Raw genomic sequence first — 18,826 nt, forward strand, 5'->3', positions numbered from 1 at the left:
CTTGTCCTGGAATTGGTTCTGTTTGTATTCGATGGAGTTTTAAATGCCAGGAAGTGGCAGCTAGTCTCCCCAGGAAACAGAAGCTGCCAACTCAATTTTCTTCAAACTTGGTTTACTTAGAGGGTAAATACAAAAACCAACACTTTTTTTGAAGAGGGTTGGGAAATGCCAGAGATTTCGTCTGACAGGTGACCAGACTTCAACAGAAAAAAAACTTAAAAAACTACAGAAAGAAAATGACCTCTCTCCTCACTCCACTCTACTCTCCTTCTGACTCACCATACACCACCACAGTGGCCGAAAGGCTCCTTCTCTTGGCCACAATGTTGGCTGCCATACAAGTATAGTTCCCAGAATCAGACAGGCGGGCCTCCCGGATGATCAGGTTGTGATCAGCCCTGGTGTCAATATTCTCATCCTGTTGGGAGTCAATGGGCTCTTCATTCTTCAGCCACTCGACCTGGTTGAGAGAGAATGAGGGTAAAAAAAAAAACACAAAAAAAACAAGTAATGAGGATAACTACTCATTCATCCTGGGAACTTTTGTAGTTTTCTTTTTGGGAAACTCTGGCTTTAGACATTTTGATATGCGCTCTTAAATGAAATAGCATTTGCGAAACGAATACATTTTTATAGGCAGATTTCTTCACCATTGTGGTATTTTGCCTAATATTTTATCTAGAGAAGCAGCATGGCTTAGTGGATAGAGTACGGCCCTGAGAATCAGAAGGTTATTGGTTCTAATCCTGGCTCTACCACTTGTCTGCTGTGTGACCTTGGGCAAGTCACTTCACTTGTCTAGGCCACAGTTACCTCATATATAAAATGGAGATTGAGACTATGCCCCCCCACATGGGAAAGGAACAGTGTCCAACCTATTTGCTTGTATCCACCTCAGCACTTATAAACTCTCAACAAATACCATTATTATCATCATCATTAACAATATTAATATGAATTAATTATTAATAATAATAATATTAATGCTCATATGGTTAATTTAACCTGGAATGCACACGCACAGACATACACACACACCCCCAGTGTTTAGAACAGTGCTTTGCACATAGTAAGCGCTCAATAAATGCCATTATTATTATTATTATTACTACTACTGAAGAGCAGAGCTTTTTGATTAGCTAACAGGCTACTAACAGCCTATGATTGGCTGTTTGGTAGGTGGGAGCACTTTTTGTGTTCTAAGAGAGAGGCTAATGTGGTTGGAGAACCAGATTCCTAAAGTACCTCTTTCACCAACTCCATGGATTCAGCCCCATAACTGAGAAAGAAGTCATGGTAAACTCTTGGATGAGGGAAATGGTCAAAATTACTGGCATAAGTGTAGTTTTTTGGTTATCTAGGAATACTATTTATTCATGCCCTCGGCCTCCTTTAAACAAGGTAAGTGAAAGATGATTTTTATATAGTACACAGCATTCATAGTCTCAATACTAAAAAATCATGCTCTGTAATTATTTCTAAAGAAGACTAATTTGCTCAAAATCCTTACTAAACTGTGCTTATACAGCATCTCCTGCTCCAGGAACTCAATGCCTTTCATAATATCATCTTATTTTTAATCACACCTCAAAGCCAAACTCCCTTCTTCCCATACCCCATTCTCTGCCCAGAAGGCAAAGGAAACGCTCTTTACTGTGAAGTCCGGGCAAAGGCAGGATCTAGAAATTAATATTCTTCATTAAGACTTCCTATGGGGGCACATGAATTTTGGATCTCAGGCTTCTCTGGGGACTAAGTAGAAGTCACACATCTCTAGGGATCTGAGAGATACTTTCTCTATATAAAGTTCCAAAATACACATAACCAAGGGAAAGCAAATTAACATGTAGAATCAATACATTGGAAACAGAAAACAGATGTATGCGTCAATTGATTTGCTACTAGATTTCTCACCAGTAAGTCATCCCATTCAGTAGGATTTTACAATGCTGAGGGTTAAAGGGGGCACTTCCCCTCTCGATAACAATTCGTCCTCTCCTACTTGCTTGTTTGGTTCAGATGGATGACCCCAGTTAGGAGCTTGTGGAAAGACTAGCAACTTCGAAGTAATGAGCTTATGGATTTGTAGGATATAGGCATTCATTAGCACAGTGTTATACGCAGATGGTGTGCAATTTGTAAATTTTCCAGTTTATAAACAAATCTGCAAAAGCAGACCATCAAAGCCAATTAGATTTCATGCCAGACAGCAGGTTCTTCCTCAGTCATTCTGGTTTGCTGGGGACAGAAGGTGTCTGACTGAGAGACCCGTAGCTCCTCACAAATCTGCAGCATGGTACCGTCAGATGGGAAATGCCTGGAATCGGTGAAGGTTTTGTGACACAGTCAGTGTTTTATGAGGCTATAATCCTGCTTGAGACCTAAGGTCAAGTTTGAATATGTTGTCATGAGTCACAGCATTGCGCTTATTAGCATCTTTCAACAGGAACTCTAAGTATTTACACATACACAGATATATGAATATCCTTATCAGACCTTATGTCAAAGTACTTGGCAAAGCAACATTCACAAGGGAAGGAAGTGGCAAGTGGTGTCATCAGCATCCTGACAGATGAAGAAACTGGGGAAGAGAAAACACTTTCAGTCTTGAAGCATGTCTACTAGAAGCTAAAACTTAGAGCTCGATTTTTCCACAGCACTGTATCGGTTTGTATTTCCATGATGCATTTTCTCTAAGATTAAATATGTATAAAACTTGAAAAAAGAGAGAGATACCATCTGGGTTAAAGCCTCTGAGTGTTCTGATTAGCTGGCCTATGACTCTCCCCGGTGTTGATTGATCGGGAACCTCAGAGTGGCACTTCCCACTGGTCTGCATGAAAGAGAGCTGAGCACAATGATTGCCCTTGATGCCAACCTTAGAGAGGGCCACTGAACTGGGGGTCTACAATTTGTTGGGGAGGTTACTGATCAGGGGAAAATCTGCATGGAACTTCCCCTGCCCCACTGCCAGAAATAAGAGGTGCTGGCTGGGGTGATTTAAGTAATGGAATCTATTGCACTTCCTTAAATTTTTGTCCTAATTGGACTAGGCAGGGAGTGTGCCTGTTTATTGTTCTATTGTATTCTCCCAAGGTCTTAGTACAGTGTTCTGCATACAGTAAGTGCTCAATAAATACAATTAAATGAAGAATTTATTTGCCTCTGCCCGCCCTTGTGATTGAGTGGCTAGAGCATGGGCCTGGGATGCAGAAGGACCTGGGTTCTTATTCCAGCTCTACCACATGTCTGATGTGTGACCTTGGGCAAGTAACCTAACTTCTCTGGCCTCAGTTACCTCATCTGGAAAATGGGGATTAAGAGTGTGATCTCCACTTAGGACCAGGGACTGTGTCCAACCTGATTAACTTCTATCTACCCCAGTGCTTAGAACAGAGCTTGGCACATAGTAAGCACTTAACAAGTACCATAATGATTATTACTTACCTCAGAGAAGTGCAGCTGGGGCAACAATGAATCTATGAAGGCTAGGTCCCATTCACCACCCAGTCATCCATTACGCTGCCTGTCCATGCTTGACCCTGCCTTCCACAGTAACTGTAAGCAGGGTCTACAAAGTTGCTGCATTTGGTCATGGAGGCATTTTAGCAGGAGACAATGGAGACACATGGGTGAAGGGGCTTATCTCAAGTTCTTCCAGCTGACTGTATCTGAGTCCCTCCCACATTTGCTTCCCTCTCGCTCCATCCCTAAATTCTCTGGAACTCTCTCTTCTTTTCCAGGAATGACTATTCCCCCAATATCTTCCCCTTTCACCCCAGAATTCTCCATTTACCTGATTCCGATCCCCACATTCCCAGACCCCATGAATTGTCTTCTTCTACGCTTCTATGCACGTGTTACTCTGTAAGTCTTTACCATGAGCTTTTTTGATAGGGTTTCATCAAATGTGACCAAATTTCTAAAGAAGTCTTCATACATCATATTTCTTTTAACGATATGGCATTAATTAAGTGCTTACTATGTGCTAAGCACCGTGGTAAATACTGGAGTAGATATACCCTAATCAGGTTGGATGCAACCCATGGATCTCACAATCTAGAGGGGAGGAAGAACAGGGCTTAATAGGGCTAATACTTTTCAAGTGATGGTAAAAAATGAACAAACAAACTTTAAGGAGATTATTTCCCAGTTGGAAAATAAGCACAGACCCAAATGCCAAGGGCATTTAAGAAATCAAGCTATACCTAATGAAAATAAGGCAGTTAATCTGAGTAAAATTTAATATACTCCACCCTGTTTTTAAATATATGCCCTTTGTGTATATATATATATATATATATATATATATATATATATATAAATACACACACCAGACTCAGTGCATTTGATACAGACAGTTGCTGCTGCAGAAGTGACCCCAGTGACACGGTGAGGGTTGTGGGGCAATTTGGTCCTAGTAAACATGACATATTTTAAATCAAACTATCAGAAGTATTAATTGATCACTTATTCTGTACATAGCACTGTACTGTTTGGGAGGGAAAACAAAGAAAATTGTGAAAGGGGTAGGGTTTTTAGGCAGAACAACAAGTAATGAGCAGTGAGCAGTGAAGAGATGAGAAAAGGGAACAATTAGTCAATCATATCTATTGAGCGCTTACTGTGTGCAAAGCACTGTATTAAGCGCTTGGGAAGTACAAGTTGGCAACATATAGAGACAGTCCCTACCCAACAGTGGGCTCACAGTCTAAAAGGGAACACAGAGTGGGTTGTCTTGAGAGGAGTAGAGCATATGATTTAGGATGTAGTGGATGAAGAGTGAGGATAAATAGAAGGATAAAGCTAGTTGAGTGCCTTAAAGCCAATGGTCAGGAGTTTTTGCTGGATGCAAAGAGGAATCATCATCATCAATCGTATTTATTGAGCGCTTACTATGTGCACAGCACTGTACTAAGCGCTTGGGAAGTACAAATTGGCAACATATAGAGACAGTCCCTACCCAACAGTGGGCTCACAGTCTAAAAGGGGGAGACAGAGAACAAAACCAAACATACTAACAAAATAAAATAGAATAGATATGTAGAAATAAATTAAATAAATAGAGTAAAAAAAAAATGTACAAACATATATACATATATACAGGTGCTGTGGGGAAGGGAGGGAGGTGAGATGGGGGGATGGAGAGGGGGACGAGGGGGAGAGGAAGGAAGGGGCTCAGTCTGGGAAGGCCTCCTGGAGGAGGTGAGCTCTCAGCAGGGCCTTGAAGGGAGGAAGAGAGCTAGCTTGGCGGATGGGCAGACGGAGGGCATTCCAGGCCCGGGGGATGACGTGGGCCGGGGGTCGACGGCAGGACAGGCGAGAATGAGGCACGGTGAGGAGATTAGCGGCAGAGGAGCGGAGGGTGCGGGGTGGGCTGGAGAAGGAGAGAAGGGAGGTGAGGTAGGAGGGGGCGAGGTGATGGACAGCCTTGAAGCCCAGGGTGAGGAGTTTCTGCCTGATGCGCAGATTGATTGGTAGCCACTGGAGATTTTTGAGGAGGGGAGTGATATGCCCAGAGCGTTTCTGGACAAAGATAATCTGGGCAGCAGCATGAAGTATGGATTGAAGTGGAGAGAGACACGAGGATGGGAGATCAGAGAGAAATGGCAGCCATTGGAGATTTTTGATGATTGGAAAGATGTGTGTAGAATGATGTTTTTAAACAGTGATCTGGGGAGCAGAGTAAAGTATGAACCTAAGAAGAGAAGGGTCTGGAGGTAGAAAAGTCTCTGAGGAGCCTGAGGCATTATCTGAGCTGGGGTTGAAGCATTTGGTCCAGACTGGTTGCATTTGTTTGGACATGAAGGGACAGATTCTGGAGATACTGTGAAGGAAGAGCTGACAGATTTTAGTGACAGACTAAACATGGAGGTTGAAAGAGAGGAATAAAGGGTAATGCCAGGGTTTTGCCACTTTGCAGTCTAATGATGCCCTCTCTTAATAAAAACCCACTCTCCAAAGGCCATATTTGTAAGAATGAGGGAGTTGCTAGAGCTTCTCCATTCTGTTTCTGGAAGTGCATGAGAGCATAAATTGGGAAACCCTTCCCATAGCTAATGTTCAACACCACCTCTTCTTACCATCTAAACCTTCCCTCTAAAATTTTTAATAACAAGTTCCCAGGGTTAACATAAGAAAGAGATGTCTAAATGATGAATGGTTCTATGCTTCTACTCTGATTTTCCTAGTTTCTCAATCTAATTATTATTGTTTAATGTATATCAACAGATTTGCCCAACAAATAGATGCTTAGACATGGGTATGTATGGTACACATACATGCATGCACACCCATAAAATGTTCAGAGAAACTTCAGACTTCAACAAGGTGCAACTATATGAAGCATGGTTGGAAGCCAGAAAGAACTTTAAAGCAGTTACCTAGGAAATGGGCCTTTTTAAGTGGAAAAAAAGATAAGCCTCAAAGTGCCAGCATTTGGGACATGCTCTTTATGAATACACCATGGCCATTTGCTCCCAGAAAAATCAATTAATCAGTGGCATTTATTGAGTGCTTACTATGTGCTCCGCCCATAATGAGTTTACAGATAAGACAAGTCCAGAAAAGAAAAGATGAGACTACTCAAGACATCAGGTCCATTCCTGGGTATCTATGAGAGGCATCATTCCCTTCATTATCCCTTCCCATCATCATCATCAATAGTATTTATTGAGCACTTACTATATGCAGAGCACAGTACTAAGCACTTTGGAGAATAAAGCACAAAAGAGCCAGTAGACACATTCCCTGCCCACAACTAACTTCTGTCAACTAATTTATTCATCAGTCCCTTTCCAAAATGGATATTCATTCAATCATATTTATTGAGCACTTACTGTATGCAGATCACTGTACTAAGCGCTTGGAAAGTACAATTTGGCAACAAATAGAGACAATCTCTACCCAACAACGGGCTCACAGTCTAGATCAAGAAGTAGGGATCTAATGACCCTTCCTGAAGTTTAGAGTTCAAGTTTTCTATCGTTAGCCTTAACAGTCAAACAGTTGTATTTATTGAGAGCTTACTGTGCGCAGAGCAATGCACGAAGCACTTGGGAGAGTACAATGTAACAGAGTTGCTAGACAAGGAGCTTACAGTCTAGAGGGAGAGGCAGACATTAATATGAGTAAATAAATTACAGACATGTAAGTTCTGTGAGGTTGAAGGAGGGGGGAATAAGAAGGGCAAATCCAAATGCAAAAAGTGACATGGAAGTGAGTGGGAAAAGAGGAAATGAGGGTTAGTTGGGAAAGGCCTCTTGGAGAAGATGTGCTTTTAACAAGGTTTTGAAGGTGGGGCAATTGATAGTCTATCATATATGAGGCAGGAGGGCATTCCGGGCCAGAGGCACGACATGGGTGAGGGGTCGGCAGTGAGACAGACAAGAAATATGAGCCCTGGGCCACCTTTTTTTGCCTTAACACTGCTGCCTTCTCCTTCCCTTTTGATATTTGTACTTTTTTTTTATAGCAGTGCTACCACATTTCCCTTTAGTCTCTCTTTTCCAGACCCATATAGATTGATTTTAAACCCACCTACATAGCAGTTTCTTCAATTTAGTCCTACTTAACTCATTACGCACCACAAAAGAAAGTAGAAATTCAGCCTAATTGTGCAGTTACAGTAACAGAACAAGTCAAATGATGGAAACCTGATGATCACAGGAAAAAAGTCATACTCATTAATTTTCAATGAAATGACAAACACCAGTACTGCAGCTATATAGAAGACTGTGCATTTTTATAATGGAACTTTATGTTCTGACATTCTGTGCTTCTTGTCAGAACACTGTTTCCTTTTAAATTCCCTGCTGCCATTATGTAAGCCAGGTGTAACCATGTATTTTTTTTTCAAAAAATTCCAACCACTCTATGTTCTCTGCAACACAGAATATCTTGATACATTCTTTACTGAGGCTGCAAGATAGCAGGACATGGGGAATGAAAAATGTTTACATTAATGTAAAACATTTAGAAGAATGATCATCAGAGGAAAAGGAGAACATTAAACAGACAGAACCTAAATGCAAGACTAGTGAAAGATATGTAATCACAAGATTATTTGTAAGGGTGAGAACCCACTGCCATTTGCTCTTTATCTATTTGGTTGACGATCTTTTCTATCTCAATTCTCATCTGTTACTGGAAAAAAATTTTGCTTTTGATACTCACTCGGTGTACCACTTAAGACACGCTTCCAAAACATCTAGCCTTTAAGGTACTCCAGAAAGGCATGAATGTAGCAGTTTCTTCTTTAATGGAACACATTAACACCTACTTTGGGAGTGTATGTCTGCTTTGAGTTCTTGAACAATAAAGTCAAAGAAATCTGACTGTAAAGACAAACGGTAATATTTACAATTTCAGGTTAAAAAACAGTGGGTTAGGATTTAAATCAGACATCTCAGGAGGATAGGGTTTAAATTTATTAGTAAAAAGCTTTCCACACTTTATTGGGGGATGTCCTATGGGCTGAATATAGCCACTTTGTTAAGGATTAAAGACTAAACACTAAAAGCATTTTTTTCCTTTTCCTTTTTTTTTTTTTTTAACATGAACTGGGTTTGGAAAGCTACTGTCTATAGTACATGTTGCATTTAGGAAAGGAAAGAGAAAATATTTAGAAATCAAACCTGCTCAGAATAATAATGTTTTTATCAACTACAACCAAAGGCTAATCACTTAATGATCTACAAAGGAAATGCAGAGACAGATATAGATTAGTTTAGCTCCCATATACTGGGTGGCTAAGAATGAATTAGCATAATCATAAATTTGTTCCAATTACAGAAGGCAATGATCAGAGACCAGCTTACAGCATTATCAAAATGAAATCAGTTAAGTATAGAACATCCCAGGTAGATGAGATGGGGATAAGAGTGGTTTTTATTTTGGAAACACATCAATCTTTTTGTCTATTTGAATATGTGATACATAAGGCATGAAATTACAACTGCAGTTCCCAACACCTAAGACCACTATAAAAATCCACTTTCCCACCCCCAAAATCTTATTTAATCAAAGAAAAATATAAATTAATCAAGGCAAAATTTGAATTCTTTTTCAGCATTTATCAATGTCAGCATTAGGAATGAGGCTTTTAAAATATCAGGTGACTAGAGCATGTGTAACTTTATAATGTTGATACAGACACACATTAATTACAGTTAGGTCTGGCTGTGCTAAATTCAGACTTGTATTTAAATGACATAACTTTGTTGCTAGGTATGTTATGCTTCTTTAATATAACAAGAAAGCCTGTTTTATTTTGTTGGTTTTGGTCTCTCTGGCATTAAAAACAGGGCAATTGATTCAAGTAACACTTTTCTGAGGAAAGATTACGAGTTAACTATGAGCCACAGCATGAATGACGGTGGATCATTTCTTCTGTGCAGAGCACCATAATAAGTGGTTGCAAACATATGAAAGAAGTATAAGATCAGGTTTCCATCCTCAAAGAACTCTCAGGTCCACTGGTTGCCATTTCATTGTCATAGTGAATAGGAAGTTGGTTATGGTTCATTAAATGCTGACTAAATGCCAAGCACTGGGCTAACCACTGGAGTAAATACAAAACAATCACGTTGGATGAAGTTCCTGTACCACACAGTGTTCATCAATTAAGTAGTAGGAAAAGCAGTTACCTTAATCCATATTTTCAGATCAGGAAATTGAGTAACTTGCCCAGGGTCCAGAGCAAGACAGTAGTAGAGCGGGGACTTGAACCTGGAACTCCTGATTCCCAGTCCCATGTTTTAACAACCAGGGTATTCATTCATTCAATAGCATTTATTGAGCAATTACCATGTACAGAACACTGTACTAAATGGGTCTAGTAGATAGAGCACAGGTCTGGGAGTAAGGAGGTCATGGGTTCTAATCCTGACTCCGCCACTTGTCTGCTGTATGACCTTGGGTAATTCACTTCACTTCTCTGGGCTTATTACCTCATCTGTAAAATGGGGATTGAGACTGAGCACCCCATGTGGACAGGGACTGTGTTCAACCCGATCTACTCATATCCATCCCGGCGCTTAGTACAGTGCCTGGCACATAGTAAGCGCTTAATAAATACCATAATAATAATGATACAAAATAACAATAAACAAACACATTCCCTGTCCACGATGAGCTTACAGTCTAGAAGGGGAAACAGACCTTAATATAAACACATTACAGTTATGTACCTAAGTGCTTTGGGGCTGGGATGGGGGATGAATAAAGGGAGTATGTCAGGTCAACACAGAAAGAGGTGGGAGAAGAGGAAAGGGGAGCTTAGCCAGGGAAGGCCTCTTGGACGAGATGTGCCTTCAACGAGGCTTTGAATTAGGGGAGAGTAATTGTCTGTTGGATTTGAGGAGGGAGGGTATTCCAGGCCAGAGGCAGGACATGGGCGAAGGGTTGGTGCCAAGATAGATGAGACTGAGGTACAGTGAGATTAGCATTAGAGGAGTGGAGTATGTGGTCTTGACTGTAGAAAGAGAGTAGTGAGGTGAGAGAGGAGGGGACAAGGTGATTGAGTGCTTTGAAGCCAATGGGGAGGAGTTTTTGTTTGATGTGAAGACAGTTGAGCAACCACTGGAGTTTCTTGAGGAGGATCTATGCTCCTTCCAGTCTCCCATTCCCTACCAAAATATTTCAGTATGTCCACGGTTTGTTAGAAACAACCTAACTGCCCAGTTCACATGAAGGCAGAGAATTAATTGCATTCATTTGAAATACAAGTCTATAGCAACCCTCAGGATGGCCGTAAGAGTGCTCACTAACCTACTTGGTGCTGCAGATAGGGTTATTTAAGCCAAGGATATTCTGCTATGATATACACAAACCTCTAGTTATGTTCACATTTCCAAGATCATTTGAGGAAAGGCAGGAATTTGGGAGATGAAGGGCCTGAGTAAATGAAACAGGAGCCCAGGCCTCTAGTCTGGGCTATGAGAGCTGACCACATGGCCCACAATGTTGCTGTTATATCCCCTAAATTCACAGGGGACATGTGTATCTGAAGCTACATTGTTTCAGCAAATCATATTCACTTTAGCCGACCATACAGTTTCATGAAAGCATTTGACAATTCATTTTTATCTTTATTTTGTAAAATGAAAATATACTATGGAAAATTCAGGTTGAATCAACTTCACAGATCCAACTTTTTATCCATGGTGCAGGGTGTTGTTTAAATTTTTCATTCTAATCATCTTGAACAATGAAACTAGACAGCTCCTTATTTTTCTCTAGCCAGTTTAGCCTCCACTTAGCTTTCAGGGTTTTATGAACTAGCACAAGACTGTTGTTTTGGTTTCACAACACTGCAGGGAATGTTTAAAAAATAAACTGAATTGCTTTCATGACTTTTTTTTTCCACTTTGTGAAAATTAGATTTTGCTACCTCTTCCATTCCTCCTTCCTCATTCCCCATCCCCTACCATACACACACAATTTTTAATTTACATTTTGGTCCTAAAACTAGCTAGCAATATGCCATTTCAATCACTGAGGGAAAAATGCAAGATTGCTCCACTGCAGTTGAATTATGCCAAAAGCTCTCTCTCTCTTCCTCCCTCCCTTCATTACTCTGTTATTTTAGCCTTGAACAGATGCTGTAAAACAAATGACTTTCAATTTCGGTGGGGGGAGTGCAGGGGGCTCAGCTCGTCCTTCCTTAGGCTGCCCAGAGAATTAAACCACCATTCTATTTATTCATTAATTTATTGAGCACCTACTTGGGGCAGAGCACTGTACTAAGCACCTGGGAGAGTACAATATTTCTCCTGGACCACTGTGCATTACTTCTGTTCCCAGGACAAGGAGTCTCTCAGTGAATTTATATTTCTGCCAGAGTCAGATTAGTCCTCAGATGGGCCTGGGCCACTGGAATGATAGGTGACTTTCCTCTGCTATCCTCCTCAACTCTACGTCCTAGCCCTTCTGCAACACATTCATAACCCTTTCTCGTCAAGTCTTCTCTTAACAAATCTCATCTCTCCAACTCTGCCACGGCCAATTTTAGCCCTGCAGTACCCGAAGGAGAACTTGGAAGCAGCGTGGCCTAGTGTGTGCATGGGGATGGGATTCAGAAGACCTGGGTTCCATTACAGACTCTGTCACATGCCTGCTATGTGACCTTGGTTATGTCACTTTGCTCCCCTGTGTCTCAGTTTCTTCTTCTGCACTCATTCAATCATATTTATTAAGAATTTACTATGTGCAAAGCACTATACTAAGCGCTTGGGAGAGGAAAATATAACAACAGACACATTCCTGCCCACAACAAGCTCACAGTCTACAGGAGGAGACAGAAAATAATATAAATAGGTTACTAAATGAATTATAGATATATACACATGTGCTGTGGGGGTGGGAGGGCAGATGAATGAAGGAGCAAGTAAATGTGGCACAGAAGGGAGTGGGAGAAGAGGAGAGGAGGGCTTCTTGGGGGAGATGTATCTCCAATAAGGCTTTGAAGTGGGGGAGAACAATTATCTGTCGGATTTGAGGAGGGAGAGTGTTTCAGGTCAGAGGTAGGCTGTGGATGAGAGGTCAATGGCAAGATAGACAAGATCGAGGTACAGTGAGAAGGGTAGTTTTAGAGGAGTGAAATGTGCAGGCTGGGTTGTAGTAGAAGAGTAGCGTGGTGAGGTTGGAAGGGCCAAGGCGATTAAGTGTTTTAAAGCCGATGGTGAGGAGTTTTTGTCTGATGTGGAAGTGGATGGACAACCAGTGGAGTTTCTTGAGGAGTGGGAAAACACGGTCTGAACATTTTTGATGGAAAATAATTCAGGCAGCAGAATGTAGCAAGAACTGGAGTGGGGACAGATGGGAGGTCAGAAAAATGATGATTCAATAATACCTGTTCTCCCTCCTGCTTAGAAGTGTAACCCTCATGAGGGATCAGATTATCTTGTATCTACCCTCAGAATTTAGTACAGTGTTTAGCACATAGTAAACATTTCACAAATGCTCTAATTATCATTAAGCAGCAGCTTGACTGAGTGAAGAGAGTATGGGTTTGGGAATCAGAAGGACCTGGGTTTTAATCCAGGCCCTGCCACTTGTCTGCTCTGTAATCTTAGGCAAGTCACTTCGCTTCTCTGTGCACGAGTTACCTCATCTGTAAAATGGGGATTAAGTCTGTGATCCTCATGTGGGACACTGACTGCATCCAATCTGATTAGCTTGTAACTGCCATGGAGTAAGCACTTAGCAAATACTATATTTTTAGAAAAAGAGGTAAGGACAGGAGAGGATATGCTATTGGGCTAGTAATAGGTGGACTCTTCTAAAGGTGGTTAATTCTTCTTAACAGCCAAGGATTGCTTCCCATCAGTGTTGAGTCAATCTGCCAAGGAGGAAACTTTCACAGAGGAGGAATCCCAGCAATGGGCATTTTCTGACATCCATGTGGACTCGTTGGGGGCAGGGAATGTCACTGTTTATTGTTGTATTTTATTTCCCAAGTGCTTAGTACAGTGTCCTGCACACAGTAGGCACTCAATAAATACAACTGAATGAATAAATCTTAACCTGGCATCATGGAAGAAAGCCATGTAAGATTCCCTACTCAACCACACATTCTATGTGGGTAAAAGTCAGTCAGAATTAGAACTGGAGTAAGCGGTAAGAGGGCCTTGAAATACTTGATGGAAGAAAGGCATCTGTCACCTCCCACTAGAGTTTCCAGAGAAATTCTGTGGATCCAAAATCCACATATCTCATATCCACAAAATCGCATATATAAAATATATGAGAATCAGCGTGGCTCAGTGGAAAGACGATGGGCTTTGGAGTCAGAGGTCACGGGTTCAATTGTCAGCTGTGTGACTTTGGGAAAGTCACTTAACTTCTCTGGGCCTCAGTTACCTCATCTGTAAAATGGGGATTAAGACTGTGAGCCTCCAAATGGGACAACCTGATCACTTTGTAACCTCTCCAGTGCTTAGAACAGTGCTTAATAAATACCATTATTATTATTATATAATATATAATTATAGGACAGTGGGTCCACTATGGCACCAATCATAATCATTATTATGCAATCAATTAATTGTATTCATTGAGGGCTTAAGGTGTGCAGAACACTGAATCAAGTGATTGGGAGATAAATGATAAATAAATAAAATATTTATTTTAGAGTACTAAATAACAGAGTTGGTAGGCATGCTCCCTGTCCACAGTGTGTTTACAGTCTAGAGACAGAATTACTACTGTAAATTATTATTATTATTATTATATTTGTTAAACACTTACCATGTGTCAGTACTATAACAAGCACTGGTGTAGCTACAAGTTAACTAAATTGGACACAAACCCCTGTCCCACAGGATGTTCATAGTCTATGTAAGAGGGAGAAGGATTTCATCCCCATTTCACAGTTGATGAAACTGAGGAACAGAAAAGTTAAATGATTTACCCACATTTACACAACAAGCAATTGACAGATCCAGGGGTAGAACCCAGGTTCTCTGACCACTAGACCCATTTTCTTTTCCAATAGTTCATGCTGTTTCTCATATTGAGGAATTCCTTGTTGGAAATAGTAGAGACAAAGTTTAAAGCATTAAATGTTTAAACAATTTCTAGAGTAAGCCCTCCACTTTAACCTCTCTCCACAGTATTTAACAGGAAGTTGGGGCTACTCTGTGGTGCTATAGTGTAGTGATAATGGTGAGTAGGAACAGGAAGAGAATCAGTCAGGAGGACACTTCCACCTATGCTTTGACTAGATAGACTTTGGCCCATTGAACAGCTCAATGAATGGTCTGCTGAATTAGCCTGAGCCTCTGTCTATGCATAGATACTGGCTGAGAAAAATTCCAAGCGGCAGCTTGGAATGAAGGTCCTTTTCAATAAGTCATATTTATTTATTTAGCTTACTGTGCAGAGCCCTGTGCTAAGCACTTGGGAGAGTTCTATATAACAGAGTTGGTAAACACATTCCCTATCCACAATGAGGTTACAGTCAGGAGTGGGAGTTGGGACTTAATTCAAATAAATTTCCCAGATACTGGAAAATACACCGGCTGTGATACATGGAGACTTTATCAATAACTGCGATGATTTAACTCATATCGGTTGGTGGAGATAGATGTATACACATAGCATTTGCCCATTGAAAATTCTCAACTTTCAAGAGTTAATCGCTGAAAGCCAAAACTAGTCAAATCCAACACACATGGAGAGACTTGGGCATTTCTTTGATGTTTCCAGTTTGGGAACACAAAACCTTAATAGCTGGATTCAGATAGTAATAATCAATGCATATAATTCTGATTTGTGATTCTCTGGTCACAAATGATCATTTTATAGGTCACGTTACAAAGGAACTTTATAGTTTTGCAGTTAAGATGGGTCCATTCTGCCCTTTAAATACATCTGACTTTCGAGAGTGGTCAATAACCAGAGTACACATATACCAGATATAATACATCCAGCATGTCAGTTCCTTTTGAAGAGAGAAATCAACCAACCCTTGTAATGCAAGATGAAGCCAGAACAAGTTTAACATTAGAGATCTATATTTGGTTAAAGGTCCCAAACAATTGTCTCGTTGACATTTCTTTTCATTATGTAAATTATGCTCTTAAAATTGGCAAAATAAATCATTCTTTGGTCCTTTTTTCAGATCCGTTTCATAATCAATCGATCAATGGTATTTACTGAGTACTTACTATGTGCACCTGTCAGTCACATTTTATGCATTAACTAGATCATATAAAAATAACTAAATAAACCATTTATCAACAAAAATGGCTACTACGTATTGGGCTGAAGCTTTAGGTGTCCAATTTCAATTTCATAATCAACTTCTACTATCAGCAGGAAATTCATCTTGGAAAACAAATTTTCATTGTATCCACATGGGACAAATAAAATACTACTCAATTTCCAAATCAAGTGTTTCATTTGGTGGTTGCCAGGGTGGATGCTTTCTTTGTTTGTTAAAACAGAAAAAAAAAAATCAAATGCTACAGCCAGTGTCACTTTCACTTCAGAAGATTCACATAATAGCTAAAAAACAATAAAAAAAGGGTTTTTTTTTGGAGGTGGACTGCATAGCCTCTCTCGCTCCCATCCCAAAGCCTTAAAAAGGTTCAAGAAGAGACTTGTCTGCCTCCAGATGATATATTTTGCCTTAAACACAAATTGAGCAGGGATGTTTGCTTTTCCAGCCTCACATCTGCAATCCCTATCAATGTTAGGAGCAATACAATATCACTGGAGGGCATCGTCCACTTTATGAACTACGGCAACTTCAATAAAGGAAGGGGCCGAGGCATCACTAAACTGGTCTGTAACTACAGCTGGGGACATCCAGGGCGCATTTTATTGCCGAACTAGTTTTCACCTAAATCAGCCTAAGCCACTGTTCATTTTGTTTATTTGTTATATGGTTCAACTTTGCTGAACACGGAAGATATAAAGAGGCATTCTTTCCTATGCAGTATCCTCACAGAACGCGCTGAACCTTATAAATGTTTATGAGTGTAATCTGTCCTGGCAGCAGAATGCTCCTTGCAACCGTGTTGTTCTTTTTCCTCCAAGAAGAAAACACTGTGAAATGATGCCCAACCTTGAGACAGAAGCAGGCGTGGCAGAGGAATAAGGGAAGATGGCCAGGGAGGTGGAGGGAATGGGGAGTGGGAAGAGGACACCCCACATTAATCAACTCTAGTCTAGAAGTAGTATAATAGTAATACTTGTGATATTTGCTGGGCACTTAGTGTATGCCAAAATGGGGTAAATGGAGTAAATGCAGATCAGACAGTCCCCATCCCACACTGGGCTCACAAACTGAGTAGGAGGGGAACGGTTAAGCTCCTTGTGGGTAGGGAATACTTCTACCAACTCCATTACATTGTTCTCTTCCAAAAGCTTAGTGCAGTGCTCTGTACATAATATGCTCTCAATAAATACCATTGACTGATTTAATTCCCCCTCCTATTCTCCATCTAAACCAATCTCTTGGAGAACTCATTTGCTCCCATAGCTTTATCTATCACCTTAACACAGACGATTCACGAATTTACCTCTCCAGCCATGACTTTCCTTCTCTGCAGTTTCACATTTCCTTTTGCCTTCAGGACATTTCCCCCTAGATGTTCCATTGACATCTCAAACTAAACCTATCAAAAATAGAACTCCTTAATCTTCTCACCCAAACCCTTCCTCCCCATGCTGTTCCCATCACTGTAGATGATATCACTATCCTCCCTATCTTACAAGCCCGTAGTCTTGGCAATATCCTTGACTCGTCTCTGTCCTACAACCCACAGATTGAATCTGTCACCAATCCTGTTGGTTCTACCTTCACAACATCACTATCTGACCTCTTCCGTCCATTCAAACTGATCCTTCACTGATTCAGACATTTATCCTATCCTACTGCCTTCTCTTTGACCTCCTTTGCCTCCTCTCTCTCCCCACTTCAGTTCATACTTTTCTTTGCTGCCCAGATCATTTTCTAAAATCATTCAGTTCATGTAGCCCCACTTCTCAAGAACCTCCAATGGTTGCCCATCCACCTCCACATTAAACAGAAACTCCTTACCATTGGCTTCAAAGCACTTAATCAGCTTGCCCCATGCTACCTCATTTCACTGAACTCCTTCAACAACATAGTCCAAACATTTCACTCCTCTAGCACCAGTTTAATCACTATGCCCCCAATCTTATCTATCTCACTGCTGACCCCTTCCCCAAATTTTCTCTCTGGCCTGGAACTCCCACCCCTTCCATATAATAATAATAATAATAATAATACTTGCTAAGCACTTACTATGTGTAATAAGCACTGGGGTAGATACAAATTAAGCAGGTTGGACATAGTCTCTGTCCCACATGGGCTCCCACTCTTAATCCCACTTTTACAGATGAGGGAACTGAGGCCCACAGAAGTAAAGTGAATTGTCCAAGGTCACACAGCAGACATGTGGTAGAGTCAGGATTAGAACCCATGTCCTTCTGACTACCAGGCTCATGCTCAATCCACTAAGCCATGTTGCTTCTCACATACATGCCAGACCGCCACTTTCCCCACTCAAAGACTCAAAGTCTTATTAAGGTCTCATCTCCTCTATGAGGCCTTCCCTGATTAAGCCCTGTTTTCCCTTACTCACTTTCCCTTCTACATCATTTATGCACTTGGATCCGTACTCTTTGGGCACTTAGTATTCCCCCTCCACCCTTAGGCCCACAGCAATTATGTACAGAGCGGGGACATACTTAAATCTAAATACATGAATTAGAGATATGTACAAAAGTGCTGAGGGGCTGGGAGGGGAGACGAATAGAGGGACCACAACAGGATGACAAAGAAGTGAGTGGGAGAGAGGTTTGGACAAGGAAAGTACAGAATTATTTGTTAATCATTAATTCAATTCAATAGTATTGGACACTTGGGCAGGCACAATATAAGAGACAGTCCCCACCTTCAGGGAGTTTACAGTCTAATGGAAGTGAGACAAGCCAACCCAAACTGTGTACACTGGGGCAGTAGAAAAAATATAGATACAAGTGGTATAGCATGAATATAGACAAATAAAATAAAAGGATAACTATATATTTATAAATTATATATCATACGTGATTTAGTTATTACTAATGGTAAGCTCATTGTGGGCAAGGAATATGTTTACTAATTTTGTTGTACGGTTCTCTCGATAGCACTTAGTACAGTATTCTGAAATAAGAACTCAATAAATATCATTGATGATGATAACTAAATAATAGTAATAATAATGATGGCATTTATTAAGCGCTTACTATGTGCAAAGCACTGTTTTAAGCGCTGGGGAGGTTACAAGCTGATCAGGTTATCCCACGG

The 18,826-nt window shown here is 40.7% G+C and overlaps 1 protein-coding gene across 1 annotated transcript in view; it reads right to left on the reverse strand.

Annotated features, from left to right (window-relative positions):
* The window catches only part of UNC5D (unc-5 netrin receptor D), a 558,705-nt gene that overhangs the window by 137,222 nt on the left and 402,657 nt on the right, over positions 1 to 18,826 (reverse strand). The window contains exon 6 of the mRNA XM_038747340.1: positions 280 to 460. Within this exon, the coding sequence (XP_038603268.1) occupies positions 280 to 460 (181 nt within the window). The remainder of the gene's footprint in view (positions 1 to 279; positions 461 to 18,826) is intronic.

Source organism: Tachyglossus aculeatus, chromosome 5, assembly GCF_015852505.1.
Source record: "Tachyglossus aculeatus isolate mTacAcu1 chromosome 5, mTacAcu1.pri, whole genome shotgun sequence".
In the NCBI taxonomy this organism is placed as follows: Eukaryota; Metazoa; Chordata; class Mammalia; order Monotremata; family Tachyglossidae; genus Tachyglossus; species Tachyglossus aculeatus.